This window comes from Tupaia chinensis, unplaced genomic scaffold, assembly GCF_000334495.1.
Source record: "Tupaia chinensis unplaced genomic scaffold, TupChi_1.0 Scaffold145685_1, whole genome shotgun sequence".
NCBI lineage: Eukaryota > Metazoa > Chordata > Mammalia > Scandentia > Tupaiidae > Tupaia > Tupaia belangeri.
This window is the reverse complement of record NW_006205542.1, coordinates 5,328,296-5,344,368: the sequence shown is the minus strand read 5'-3', so window position 1 is coordinate 5,344,368 and position 16,073 is coordinate 5,328,296. Positions and strand designations below refer to the sequence as shown.

Genomic DNA, 16,073 nt, shown 5'->3' with positions numbered 1-16,073 from the left:
TGCTGCTATGTCAGAGGGTTCCAGTGCTTATCTTGCCCAGACTTTACTCCATTTATTACTAAGTAACTGGCACTATAGCAACTATATTAGTAGAGATAAATCAAAGCATTACTTATGGTTCCTGGGGAGAAGAGAAAGTAAGCACTATCTGATGGTAGATGGTCAAAATCAATGCCTATCACCAACTCTAAGATGGAAAGAGGCACTGCTGGAATAGTAGAACATAATATTATACAATATGCAGAAATTATCAAGTAAAGGCATTTAAAAGTAGTTATAAGAAGTTCAATTCTAATGTGTTTCATGTTTTTTAAAAAAAGAATTATTCAATTTTATTTACTATTATTATTTCTTAAAATTTGCTAAAGGGCATGTGCATACACTCACCAGAGAGAAAGGAAACCCGAGAAAGCAAGCTACTAGGTCCGAGACTCCAACTGCAGTTGGCCATGTGGGAGTCCAGCACCTTAACCACCATGCCACCTGCTGGACCCTTTATGTGTTTCTTTTGACTGATTACCAGTAAATATTAGAACTGAATGCCATCGATACATTGAGAGTACTCATAAACAAAATAACTCAGCGGCCAGCCCTGCAGCACAGTATAACATTAAGGAAGCCAGATCCCACATGGATGACTGGCTTGAATCCTGGTCCTGGCAACTTAAAATCATGTGTCAGAGGGCCAGCCCATGGCTCAGAGGTTAAGGGAGATGGACCCCACATGGTCAACCTCCTGGTTCAAATCCTAGACCAAGTGGCTTAAGAAACACTCTAGGCATGTGTACATGCACACCCAAAATCTTGAAAGGAGAAAGAGACAGAGGAGAAGGGACTACAATGTACCCATTCTCCATTTGGGGGGGTACTCTGTCACTTACCTTCTCTGTTTCTCTCCAGTAGGCATACATGACCTCTGTCAAAAATATTAAAAGAAAAATATGCAAGGTGTGTCTGCATGCATGCCCCAAATATCAACTGGATGGAGAAACAGAGAAAGAATGGCCCCTTTGGGGGCGGGATGCTTTCTCTTTGCTTCTCTCTCTCTCTCTACTGAGCACCTGTGCCTTCTGGCAATTAACAACTCAGGCTTAAAACATGGAATAGCATTTCTTTATTTTTTCTGTCAAGAATTATCCAAAAAGCTTATCAAAGTAAAAACTCACATGTTTCAATACTATGAAGGAACATCTCGAGTAAGAGGGCACTCTGTATGTTGTAAGTATCTAAATAATTAAGTAAAAAACAAACAAACAAAAATAAAAACAAAAAAACCCACTAATATTTGAGAAACATTGTTCTAGATATTAGATCTGGAATATTTATAAATTTTAGGTATGATGGAGGTATTGGAATATTATGAATTATATTAATTCTACAAATTGATAATCACCTCAACATAAATAAACAATTAAAAAATTATATTCCTGGGACCAGCAGGTGGCGTGGTGTTGATTAAGGGCGCTGGACTTCCACATGGCTGACTGCGGTTCGTGTCCTGGACCTGGTGGCTTGCTTTCTCACTTTTCCTTTCTCTCTCTGGTAAAATTAAAAAATAATAATAAATAAAATAAAATAAATAACCCTTAAAAAAAAGAAAGATATTATACTCCCAAACTAATTAAAAGCCACTGAACATGAACCTGTGAACAAAAATAAACCTGACTTGTTTGGTGTGTTCTCTTCCTGGCTAAAGATTTGTATTGTGTTTCAAATAAATGAATTTTACTAAATTGAACTTGAGAGACTTACTACAACTATTAAATATTTCCAGAGTTTGACTTACGATAGATTAGTTGTTTCATGACTTCTCCTCTCTCTCTGATTAAGGCGTTTATAGAAAAAAGAACTGAATATATGAATTCGGTCAGCTTCTTCCTTTTTCAGTTTCTCAAGCACCAAATACCTATTTTATACAAAAATAATTCCAACATAATATAACAGTTCGCTTTTATTAAAAATAGTCCAATAATAATCAAAATCTATTATAGTTAGCCAATCTCTATTACCCAGTCACCAATCTCTATTGCTTAGAACTGAAATTATCAGTGGTTTACTTCATATTCTAGACAACAAAAAGCACCAGATTATTTTCAGATAATGAAGAGCAGTATTTGAGAGCAAAATTATGACCTGGAAGATCTAACTTTTTTTTTAAAAGGGGACAATTAAACAGAGAGTAAAGCAAGCATTATGTTCACACAAAAATACATACAGAAATAAACTTATTCATAACAGCATTATTCACAACAGGAAAAAAAAAGCATGATAGAAATTCTCATCAATGAATGGGACCAGCAGGTAGTGTAATGGCTATGTCGCTGGACTCCCATGTAGTTGACCGCGGTTCGCGTCCTGGACCCCGTGGCTTAGAACCCACACTGGGTGCCTGTGCGTGAGTGCCCAGGATCCTGAGAGAAGAAGGGAGGAGAAACAATTGCAGCGTGGCCATCCCCCCTGGGGGGTGATTTCTCACTTTCTGTCTCTCTGTCTCTGCCTGTCTGGCAAGTGCACGTGCCCTATAGCAAAAACACCTCTTCAAAAAAAAAAAAAAAAAAAAGAAGAAATTCTCATCAATGAATGTTTATGGAAAAAGAAAATGTGCTATATTCATATATTATTATTCATTAATAAAAGAGAAATAAAGTTCTAAGGTATACATAATATAAATGAACCCTGAAAACATGATGACCGATTACCAGCAAGAAGAGGTTCATGAAGAGCCATGTGAAGTAATTCCCCTTATATTAGAAGGCTAGAATATGCAAACCCATACACAGAGAGGGCTAAGGGTGAAGGGAAGTGGGGAGTGAATGCTAATTAGCAATGAAAATGTTCTAATGTCTGTGGTAACAGTTACACAACTTCTGAATATAAATACTATTAATCCATATACTTTAAATGGCTGAGTTGTATGGTATTGTGGATATATCAATAAAACTGTTATCTTTTTGTATTGCTTACTTCAATTTAAAAAGTTCAGTTGTTAAACTATGAATACCTAGCCATATATAGGCAGAGTATACCTTATCTGGAATACAGAGAACCAGAAATATTCCCAATATTGTATTTTTGAAAGATTTTGAACTATATGTATTTATATGATAAGATGTCTTGGAAATGGAATCCAATGTCTAAATCAAAATTCTCTTATATTTCTATATACCTTATACTAATAGCCAGAAAGTAACTTTATGTAATATTTTAAATAATTTTGTGCATGAAGCAAAGTCTGTGTACACAGATCCATTAGAAAGTGAAGGTGTCACTATCTCAGCCACCCATGCAGACAATCTATGGTTGTTTGGCATCATTGTCATCCCTGACTCTGAATTTATATGCTAATGATACGCAAACACTAGCATGCTTCATGTTAATTACTTATTCATACATAAGTACTTATAAGTAAAAATCTTTGACATCCCACTAATAGTAAAAATATAACATAATGTGTTGGGACCAGCAGTTGGCATAATGGCTATGTCGCTGGGCTCCCATGTAGTCAACTGGGGTCTGAGTCCCAGACCTGGTGGCTCAAACTCATGCCTGGCAAGTGTTCATGCGTGCCCAAGATCCTGAGAGGAGAATGGAGGAGAAGGCATTGTGGTGTGGCCACCCCCCCCCCCCCGAGGGAGAGGGTGACTTCTCACTTTCTGTCTCTGTCTTTCTGGCAAGCCCATGTGCCCTACAGCAAAAACCTCAAAAAAACAAACAAACAAACAAAAAACCAATGTGTTCAGAGTAACTAAGCAGTATAGCAGCAACACCAGAATATCTGTAGCAGCTGGTAAACAACAATCACAATGACAGGCTTTCAGTTCCTACTTATGTTTGACTAAAATGTTACTATATGCTGTATTTTTTTCTTTTTAGGGGAGAAAAAACATCAGAAGCAGTTCAGGGACTAGAAATTGGGTTCTCTACGGATAAGGAAGAATTGTGCAGCATAGCCTTTAAAAACACTTCCTATAGAGTCATCTCCCTCATTAACAACAATTTTGCCATAAAAGTCTGTCTTGCATGTATAAACTGACATGATTTCTTCTGCCCTGAATATATGTTGCTCTAGTTCTTCAATAAACCTCCACACACATTTTCACCATTTTATCTACAGCACTTTTTCTGTTAATAATGTTTTCATCATCACTATTATGATGACCACCTTGATTCAGAATCATTTTGGCTACTTCACCACTGGTCAATAAATGAACTGGAGACAAATTACAGATGTTAAAAACTTCCATACCCACTTCTCCCAGTTTATAGATGAATTCAAAAGGTATATCTCTTGCTTATATAAGATTAGACATTTCTTTCTCACTTGACATATGGACTCCTTCAAAGTCATCACCTTGTTCATAGATGTTAAAAACTTCCATACCCACTTCTCCCAGTTTATAGATGAACTCAAAAGGTGTATCTCTTGCTTATATAAGGAGATCAGACGTTTCTTTCTCACTTGACATATGGAATCCTTCAAAGTCATCACCTTGTTCATAATAATCACTGAACATAGTTGCAGGCCAGGGGTCATGCCAGGTATGCATAACTGTGTCTTTAGTCACTGCGTTTCAACTGGTAACAGCATATACAGCATACTTCACGCCAACTTTCCTCTGAACACCTTCCACATCCCCACCTCTGTTCATTGCTGCTACTAGGCTGTTTAAGAAAGTGTATTTATACTCATTGAGCTAAGGGCACCCTTGTTACAAAGCTAAATGAATGAAGTCATATTTAGGGGAAAGAATATGGTATAAAAAGTATTTTTGTTGAGAATTTCAAGTGGAGGAAGAGCAGAACAGTGGTTAAGAAATGAAAAAACCTTGCAGTCATCATCCAATCCTGTTTCCCTGCAGTGAGCACAAGCAGCTGGTAAAAAGTAACTGTATAACCACCAGAAAAGGTCCTTGGTGATCCATGCCCTTAAGTTAGCACAATGGTGAACTGGTAAACTGATCCTTTTAAAACAGTGAGGACAAGCTTTTGCCTATCACAGCATATTTGCACTCGTGTAAGCATATTGCATTAACAAACCCCAACACAAGTTATTCTGCTCTTAATACCATTCATTCTGTTAGGGGCCGTCTCATTAGCTGTTGTATCTTGCTGGGGCAATAATGCCAGAACAGTGATTTGTCATCAGTATTACAGACCTACTCTGGCATTAGATTTTCATCAGCATTGATCTTAGCAAACTCTCTTGGCAAATTTCTCTATTGCTACATGATTGGCAGACGCTTTGTCACCATAAATAATTTGATAACATGCCTTTTCTTTTCTTCTTTTTTTTTTCTGCTATAGGGTATGTACACTTGCCGGAGAAACAGAGAGAAAAAGTAAGAAATCACCCCCTAAGGAGATGGCCATGCTACAATCCCCTCTCCTCCATTCTCTCTTTGGGATTTTGGGCATGTATGCACATGCATCTGGCTTGAGTTTCAAGCTGCTGGGTCTAGACTCCAGTCGCCATTGGCCATGTGGGAGTCCAGCCTTAACCACTATGCGACCTGCTGCCCACCTTGTCTTTACTTACATTTTTGCAACCAGTCTGTTGAATATCACAGTACATTCAGTTTTCAGATTATGATAGGCCTTTGCTTGTTTCATGATTAGCATACCGAGTGGCAAATGTTCACTGTGATGTTGACAGATTCATTCTTTCAGTACATGACTGTGATCTTCGTTTTTAGCTTCAGGTAGTGTTTTTCTATCTGTCATTAACTTGTGTTCATCAAGTTCAGCATAGAACATTAGTAGTTTATTCTTATTCCTGCCAGTCATTCCAATACCATACTCTTCTGTATGACATTTCATATTTAGAATACTACTTTCTCCAACAGTATGACTGACTGTTACAGATAAACAATCACTTTCTGCATTTCCCATAGGGGTACCTGCAGGCCTTTTACATACTTTCAACAGTATCTTTATACCACAGAGCAGAGAATAAGCAAAAAGTCACAGTGAATAACGCATAGAGGTGCTGGCAGTATGTGGGGCATCATGCAGAATCTGCATCTGGCCTGCACACATCTATTTACTACTCTTTATGCATGTGCTTGTGTGGGGGAATCTGGACATGAGTGAAAAAGACATTATCTTGGGGCCAGCAGGTGGCGTGGTGGTTGAGGCACTGGAGTCCCACATGGTAGACCACGGTTTGAGTCCTGGACCTGGTGGGTTGCTTTCTCACTTTCTCTCTCTCTCTCACACTCTTGCCTCTCTCTGGTTGAAATGAAATGAATGAATGAATGAAGTTAAATAAAATAAAAGAGACAGAAAAAAAAAAAGAAAAGAAAAAGACAAATCTCAGTTGATGGGGCCTGAGAGGAATTTTTTTCGTTGGGGATGCTGAATGAACAGGTATGTTGTACAGCTGTGTTTGACTATGACTTATCGTATGAAGTCAGTTGTGGAATTTTCTACTTTCAGTGTCATGTCATTTAAAGTTTTAGATTCTGGAGTATTGTGAATTTCAGATTAAGGATGTTCAACCTATATTATGTTTTATGAAAAAAGAAAAGAAGCACAAATTGCAGTGGTAAGGTCATAATCATGATTCTTGACAGTTAACTTACATTAGCTTTCAGTTTTTGTCTTTTTTTTTTCTTTCCCACATCTCTACATGAAAATCATAGTGCTCTATATCACAAAGAAAATATTTTTCTTTTTAAATTTTACTAAGGATACATGGACTTGCCAGAAAGAGAGAGGGGGCAGATAGTGACAAAGCGTCTTCCCTCCAGGAGAGAATACAGCTACACCACAGTCCCTTCTCCTCCATTCTCTTCTTGGGATTTTGGGCATGCATGCCTGCGCACACTGTGTTTTTCCTGCTGTTGAGTCTAGGACCCCAGCCATGGGCTCCAGCCACCTTAACCACCCTGCTACTAGCTAGCCCCAAAAAGGAAACTTATGTTAAATGCAACTGTTTATGTTTCACACTTTTTTATAGGAGTTATCCAATTTCAAACTCATAACCATATTAAATTGTATCAAAATTATAGTCTGAGGATCAGCCTTGGCAGTGTAGCTGAAATGCAGTGCTGGAAGCTACACAGCTGGCTGCAGGTTCAGATGCCAAGTCAACCTGAAAACATACCCCAAGATCCTAATGAGCTAGAGACCCAGGGGAAGGAGTCTGTGAAGTAATGAGACCCTTCCCACTCAAGTGAATAGAGTTAATAAATGTTGTCCCCCCAAAAAAGAAAGTACAGTGGGAGAGCCTTGTGAAATCTTAAACCATAACAGCAAATGCTAAAGAGATTTGGCTACCTTAAGAGCACATTCCTGATATGTTAGTTTTGTTTCAAACACTTGATAATGCCAAAGTTCAAGTTCTAATGAAAAGGACATTAACTTAAAAGATTTCTTGATTTCATGCAACTTAGTGTGCCCTGACAAAAGAGACTATAAAAAGTGACTCAGCTTTGACATAGTATAATTCTACTGCTGAATTCTATAATATACTCAAAACAGCATGTGCAGTGAACTAGCTGCACATCCAGGGGGCTATCCCATAACCAGTGAACTACATTTGCTGGCCCAAACTACAGTTGCAACCTGACAAATCTCAGCTGAAAAACAAAAGGATAATCCAGCTTTATTTATTTATTTATTTTTGCAAGAGATTTTTGCTTTAGGGCATGTAGACTTGCCAGAGAGAGAGAAAGCAAGAAATCACCCCACAGGGGAATGGACATGCTGTGACCCCTTCCCCTCCATTCCCCTCTTAGGATTCTGGGCACACATACACATACCCAGTGTTAAGTTTTAAGCTGCCTGGTCTGGGACTCGAACTGTGGTCGACTAGGTGGGAGACCAGTGATGTTATCATTACACCATCTGCTGGTCCCACACCAAGTAACTTTTTAAACTTCAAACATCCTGGGACTAGCAGGGGGCTAACATTGGACCTCTCATCAGAAACAATGCGGGCAAGGAAAGAATGGGGCAATCTAGTCAAAGTGTTAAATGAAAAATATTTCAACCAAGAATATTTGGCAAGATTATCCTTCATATTGGGAAAAAAATTAAAAAAAAAATTCTTGGATTAAACAAAATCTCAAAGAATTTACCAACTCCAGACCAGCTCTTTAAGAGATTCTGAAGGGAGTGCTATATCAGAAAAACTAAAAAGTCAGACAGATGGATATAAGAGAACAAAAAACATCCAATAAAATGGCTCACTTAATGATAGGAACATGTCCAGAAATACCGATAATAATGGTGAATGTTAGTAGATTAAACTGTCTAATCAAGAGACATGAACTGGCTGAATGGATAAAAAACCAGAAACTCTCTAACTGTGGCCTACAAGAAATGCACTTTATGGATAAAGGCATACATAGACTAAAAGTGAAGGGCTAGCAAAAAGTATTCCATGCAAATGGAAATCAGAAAAGGGTTGGAGTCGCTATATTGATTTCAGACAAAATAGGCTTTAAGACAAAAGCTGTAAAAAGAGACAAAGGGCATTATATGGTAGTAAAAGGGCTAATTCAGCAAGAAGACATAACACTTATAAGAATCTATGCACCCAACTCAGAAGCACCTAAATACATTAAGGAAAGACTACAGGAACTAAAAGGAGAGATAGGTTGCAGCACTATAATTGTTGGGGATCCCAACACCCCATTATCTCCTTTAGACAGATCTTACAGACAAAAAATAAGCACAGAGATACAGGACCTAAATGATACTATAAATCAAATAGGCTTGACAGACATCTACAGAACTTTCCACCCTAAGATGACAAAAAGTACATTTTTGTCACCCATGCAGGGAACCTTTTGGAAGATAGACCATATGATAGGACACAAATCAACCTTTACAGATTCAAAGGCATAGAAACCATATCCAGCATTTTCTCTGACCATGATGGAATTAAACTCAATATTAATTTCAAGAAACATACTCGAAAATACACAAACACATGGAAACTAAACAACCTACTTTTGAATGACTTAACTACCAAAGAAATCTGAAATCAAAAAACTTATGGAAACAAGTGATAAATGAGTACAAAAATTTCCTTAATCTATGGTAAACCACAAAAGCAGCCATAAGAGGGAAACTGATAGCAATTAGTGTGCATAAGATAAAGATGGAAAGGTGGCAAATAGACAACCTAACATCATGCCTCAGAGAATTAGAAAAACAACCAAAAAAACCCAAAACTGCTAGGTGAAAAGGAGGAATAAAGATTCAAACAGAAATAAATGAAATAGAAAAATAAACTAATTAAATAGAAAATAAATGAAAGCAAAAGCTGGTTCTTTAAAAAGATGAACAAGATTGATACACCATTAGCTAGACTGATAAAGAAGAAAGAAACCAGATAAATCAAATACATGATAACACAAGCAATATTACAACAGACACAACAGAAACACAAAACATCATTAGAGGATACATAAGCGATAATATGCCAATAAACAAGAGAACATGGAGAAGATGGACAAAATCCTGGACAGACATAATCTACCAAGATTGAACCAGGACACAGAAAACCTGAATAGACTTGTAACAAGCCATGAGACTCAATCAGTAATAAATAACCTCCCGACAAAGAAAAGTCCAGGTCCTGATAGTTTCACTTATAAACTCTACAAAATTTTAAAGGAAGAGTTAATCCCTATTCTACTCAAATTATTTCTAAAGACCCAAAAAGAAAGAAACCTTCCAAATTCATTTCATGAAGCCTCCATCATCCTCATAACCAAAGCAGATAAAGACATGACAAAAAAGGAACACTATAAACCAGTATCTCTGATGAATATACATGAAAAATTCTCAACAGGACACTTGCAAATCGTAGCCAACAACATATAAAAAAGATTATTTATCATGACCAAGTAGGCTTTTATTCCAGAAATGCAAGGGTAGTTTAGCATATGCAAGACCCTAAATATAATATGCCAGATAACAGAAAAAAAAAACCAAAAACATAAAAACCATATGACCACTTCAATTGACTGGGTATCTACCTGCAAAAATGAAACTGAATCCCCATCTTTCACCATTAACAAAAATCAATGAGAAATTGATCAAAGATCTGAACCTAAGACCTCAAACTATGAAAATACTGGTTGAAAACACTGGAAGACTCTGGGAGACACTGAGGTAGACAAAGACTTCTTACATAAGACTCCCAAAGCACAGGCAATAATCCCTAAAATAGACAAGTAGGACTATATCAGACTAAGAAGTTCCTGCACAACAAAGGACACAGTAGTTAGTGTGAATCCACAACACTCAGAATGGGATAATATTGTTGTAAACTATTCCTCAGATAAGGAACTGGTAACCAGAATACACAGAGAACTCAAGCAGCTTACTAGAAAAAAAAAAAAAGATTAAACCCAATTAAAAGCTAGAAAAATGAGCTGAATAAAAATCTCTCCAAGGAAGACGTGAATGGACAAAACATATGAAGAAATGCTCAACTTCCTTCATCATAAGAGATGCAAATTAAAACCACAATGAGATACCACCTAAACCCTGTCAGGATGGGTGAAGATTAAAAATAGAAAAAGTGGGGACCAGCAGATAGCATAATGGATATGTATGTAGCTGGATACCCATGTAGTTAACCGCAGTTCAAGTCCTGGACCTGGTGGCGCTGTCTCTGTCTTTCTGGCAAGTGCACACACCCTATAGCAAAAAACTCTCAAAGAAAAAAATAAACAAAAAGTGGTAAGTGTTGCTGGGGATGTGGTGAAGGGGGAACCCTCCAACACAACAATCTCACTTCTGGGTATCTATCCAAAGGATGGGAGAATGCTCAATCAGAAAAAGCGCTTACACATTAATGCTTACTGCAGCATTATACACATTCTCTAAGACATGAAATCAACATAAATGTCCACAAACAGACAAATGGATTGAAAAAGTGTGGCACACATACTCTATAAAATATCAGCCATAAAAAGTGAGATCCTAGCATTTGATAAAAGTGGTGAAATATGGAAGACTTAGTGTAAAGTGAAGCAAGTCAGGCTATGAAAGATATTCAATGTATTCACTTAATATATACCGACTATCTGCACTCTATGACAGAGACTGAAATATTGGAAGGCATAAAAGCAGTGAAAATAGCTATGGATGCTGAAAATAGTGTAGAATGTGGTGGGGGGGGGAGAAGGGAAGAGTATAGAGAAGCAGGAGAAAAAAATAGGCATGACATTTGTGGGACACAGAAATGGTTTATTATCTGTTGATAACATGTATAGTATATTCTCAACTAGACTTGCTTGAGTAGTTCATGTTAGGTAAATTCTCTTTACAAGTCAAATGATGTATAATGACTGAATGTTTAAAAAAAATAATTTTGGGGACCAGCAGTTGGTATAATGGCTATGTTGCTGGACTCCCACGTAGTCGACCGCGGTTTGCGTCCCGGACCCGGTGGCTTAAAACTAACACCAGGTGCGTGTGCGTGCGTGCCCAAGATCCCGAGAGGAGAATGGAGGAGAAGGGATTGCAGCATGACCATCCCCCCTGGGGGGTGATTTCTCGCTTTCTGTCTTTAATGTCTCTCTGGCGAGCGCATGTGCCCTTCAGCAAAAACTTGTCCAAAAAAATAGTAACAATCATTGTGAGAATAAAAAAATAATAGGGAACCAGCAGTTAGCATAATGGCTATGTTGCTGGACTCCCACGTAGTCGACCGCGGTTTGCGTCCCGGACCCGGTGGCTTAAAACTAACACCAGGTGCGTGTGCGTGCGTGCCCAAGATCCCGAGAGGAGAATGGAGGAGAAGGGATTGCAGCATGACCATCCCCCCTGGGGGGTGATTTCTCGCTTTCTGTCTCTATGTCTCTCTCTGTCTGTCTGGCAAGCACACGCGCCCTATAGCGAAAACCTCTGCCCCCCCCCCAAAAAAAATAAAAATAAAAAAATAAACTGAGAAAAAAAGAAAAAAAGCTATTTGATGATGATGATGATGATAGTAAAGTAAATAGTAAAGTCTTTGCCTTGACTGATATGCAAGATAATAGTGCTGGAAAGAGAAATGTTATACACTATAAAAATCTATGTGATTAAATGTAATATAAAAAAAAAAATAAAAAGATAGAAAAATCAGAAAACAGGGACACCAGGACGTCAAGATGGCATCAGACGTACCAGTGAAGGAGAAGAAACTCATGGATGTCAAACTGGGGAGCTGCTAAGCTGGATACTGATGTGGGATTTTTATCCCTAAAGGCACTGCTGGAGCATTTCAGAGATGTTACTACTGGTATTACAAGTACATCAAGATGAAGAAAGGGGGTGTTGCTGCGGTTTCTGTGGTGCTGGCCGCTTATGTGCTTTTCAGCTACTGCCTTTCTTATGAGGAACTCAAACATGAGCAGCAACGCAAATACCACCAAAGAGGGCCAGCATGGAGGTCATACACTGAACCAGACCTTCATCTTCTTGGCTTAGCACCCCTCCAAAGAACTTTTTGAGTCCTTTCAGATCCCAGTCAAGAATTCACACCCAATAAAATATGACTGGTATGTGTTTAAAAAAAAAAAAGAAAGAAAGAAAAAGAAAGGAAGAAAGAAATATCAGAAAACAAACAAAATACAGGACACTGGGCTAGTTTTATGGCCTGGTGGTTGAGGCAGCCAGATCCCATGTGGCCAACTCTGAAATTCAAGTCCTGGCCCCAGCAGCTTGAGAAACAAAACAAGTGCACGTGTGTGCCAAATATTCTGACAAGATGGAGAAATGGAGGAGACAGGTTTGTGGCTACATGGTAATGGGGTGTACAGTCTTCCTCTTTCTCTCTGTGATTAGTGCATGTACCTGCTGACAAATTAATAACACACATCAAAAATAAATGAATGTATATGACACACTGCATCTCACTGAAACATATTCCATTACATCTTCAAAAGGAAGACAGTGACCTTGAAAAGAGGGTTCTGGGGACCAAGAGATGGCATAATGGTTATATCAACTGCCACATAGTTGACCATGGTTTGAGTCCCAGATATAGCAACTTAAACCTCACCAGGGACGTGTGCGTGCATATCTAAGATCCCAAGAGGAAAAAGGAGAAGGGACTGTGGTATGGCATCTCCCCCAGGGGGGCAGGGGGGAGGGTGTGATTTCTTGCTGTCTCTGGCGAGCACACACGCCCTATACAAAAAAATCTCTAAAAAAAATAAAGAAAAAGAAAAGGGGGCTCTGTTAACTTAAGCAGGAATATATCACTTTCCTTCCTGATATTGAATAGATCCTCTTAGTTGATGGTGGTGGTAAGTTCTTTCCTATCAACCTATGTATATCACTATCTCTGAAGTAAGTTTCTCGTAGACAGGACAGTCTTGTAGATAATTTACTGATTTGTTACTCTGTCCTCTCCAACTGCTATTGGGCCCATCTACTTAAGTTTTAAATTTTTTTCTTTTTTTTTTGTATTTTTTGACTGTGATGTACCCATTCCCTGCTGAAGGATGTTTCTTCTCATTCTGGCCAGAAGATGAGCCCTTTGACAATTAAGAAAAAAAAATACTTGTCAGATAATTCTAACATTTGTATCTTCTTGGTGTTGACATCTATTGATTTTACTTTCTTATTCACTTTGAGATCTTCCTGATTCTTGGTGAGATAAGTGATTTTCAATGGAAATCTGGACATTCTGAGTACTGTAAGAATATGGAACTTATTTGATTCTATCAATTTTTTTTCTCTTTTTTCAGTGTTTGCCAAAGGACATGTGGTCTTGCTGGAGAGGGACAGAAAGAGAAAGAAAGAAACTAAGAAACTGGAAAACACTCCCCCTTAAGGGGTGGATTGTGGTCATACCATAATCCCTTCTTGCTCCATTTCTTCCTCCTTTTGAGACTCTGGGCAGGCATGCACACACGCCCAGTATATTTCTCAAGCCACTGAGTCCAGGACTTGAACTGTGCAGTTGACCATGTAAGAAAAAATCCAGCTCACTCAATCACCAGGCCAGAGGCTGGCCCAATTCTTATGTTTTAGCAGGCTTCTTCCGGCACCGTAACCCAGTGGGTGTCAGGTAAGTTTGCTACTAGGACTCCACTAATACTGAGGTGCAGGGGCTCCTTGTTACTGATGGGTGAGAATGGGAGATTCCCTAACTGGCCTCCAGTGATTCCATCTCCTCTACAGGGAAGGAGTTACTTGGTATCCCTGAAGACAGAGTACACGTCCAGGCTCTATACTTTAATTAATTACCTTACGGTCATTGTGACTTCAAAATTATTCTTCACCTTTACCTGCTTTCACCTCTGCTGTATTGTTAGCACCAAATATATCCTCCTTTAAAACTCTCAGTGCCCTTAGATTTCACACCACTTTCTGGATTTCTTCTTTCTTCCCAAATACTTTCAAACATTATATGAAAGTATAATGGTTCATTTGTTTCCTTGTCTATTTCTTAAAATATCTACTCTACAGGGTCTGTCCTCAAAGCTCTTTTTCTCATTCTATAATATATCCCTATCTAAGCAATTTGATTCATTCTCATAATTAAACAACCACTTACAAAGTAAAGCTTCTTAAATATACGTATCTCCAGAACCTCTAGAGTCCTATATTCAAATTGTTAGTTGTTTCAGACATCTAAAAGAGAACTCACCCCCCTTCCCCACACAAATCTCTCCTGTTTCTGCATTTACTGCTTCAGTTAGTGCCAAAATCAAGTAGCAGATCTTATGAGTCAGAAAACTAGGCGTTATCTGCCAATTATTTCTCTCCTTCTTAACATATATTTCATCAGTCCTGGGGTTCTGCTAATTATACACCCTAAATGACTCTTGTAAAATGCCTCACCATTTCCTCTTCACTCCAACTCTTGTACAATACCTTAATTAGGTTTCTTAAGTCACATTAAATTCCCACCATCTCTCATCAAAACTTCTACAATGCACATGCCTGTCAAAATGGTTTTAAGGAAATTTAATTATAACGCCATTTTTTGATTAAAATTTTACTATTTCTAACAATTCCACAACCCCAGACTATAGGTTGTAACCACTAGCACTTTAATACCAATTCACCAGATTTCAAAACAAGATTTTTAAAAATTTGCTTTATGACATAATATTGAAATAAACTAGAAAATATGAGAACACACTGGCTATATTAATGCTAAGTTCTGTTTCAGTTCATATGTTTAAGCATGCATAAACACTGCATCTAGATGCACATGCATCTACATGTTGATACAAACTCTTCTAGGAAAGCTTTCTAGTCCTTCACATCTCCCAATACTCAAAGAAAATGAAGCATCAGAAGATTCCTCATGGTTTCTGCGAAGTAGTCATTTCAGGGTAAAAGATAAATGAAAAATTCTTACTGATAATTCAGCCTCCAGCAAACAAGCTAGCGTGGCAGGAGAGGCGAGGCCTTCAGCAGAAGATTCCTCATGGCTCGTGCGAAGTAGTCACTTCAGGGTAAAAGAAATGAAGAGTTCCTACTGGTAATTCAGCCTCCAGTAAACAAGCTAGCGTGATGACTAGAAATCACCACAGGACCACAAGAAATATGGGAAAGCAAGAAAATACCTCTCCTCCAAGGGAAAAGAATAACTCCTCTTCATCCACAAGCAGTTCAATGCAAATCATGAAAATGTCTGATAAAGAATTTAGGGTATTCATAATGGCGAAGCTAACTGAGATGGAAGAGAAGAGAGACAATGAATTGCTAACGAGAAAGGAGAAAGAAGTTGATGAGTTCCAGGAGGTGAGGAAATTCTTGCAAGATCTAAAAGAGGAATTAAATACTTTAAAAAAGAATCAAATGGAACTGTTAGAGATGAAGGCTATAATACAGGAAGTCAAAATCTCCCTTGAAAGTATTAAAAGCAGACTAGATTATACAGAAAACAGAATCTCAGACATCGAAGAGAAAATTGTTGGCCTAGAAAAATCCACTGTGGAGACTGAGAAAAATGTCCCAAAATTTGAGAATAATATACAAGAAGTACTAGATACCATCAAACGTCCAAACATCTGGATAATTGGCATTCCAGAAGGTGAAGAGACCCATAAGGGCATTGATAATCTATTCCATGAAATCCTGCAAGAAAACTTTCCAAACCTAGA

At 38.1% G+C, this 16,073-nt stretch overlaps 1 protein-coding gene across 1 annotated transcript in view; it reads right to left on the bottom strand.

Moving 5' to 3' along the window:
- Window positions 1–16,073, bottom strand: part of SENP6 (SUMO specific peptidase 6) — a 161,896-nt gene that overhangs the window by 24,674 nt on the left and 121,149 nt on the right. Inside the window, 1 exon segment of the mRNA XM_027768233.1 lies at window positions 1,787–1,906. Within this exon segment, the coding sequence (XP_027624034.1) occupies window positions 1,787–1,906 (120 nt within the window).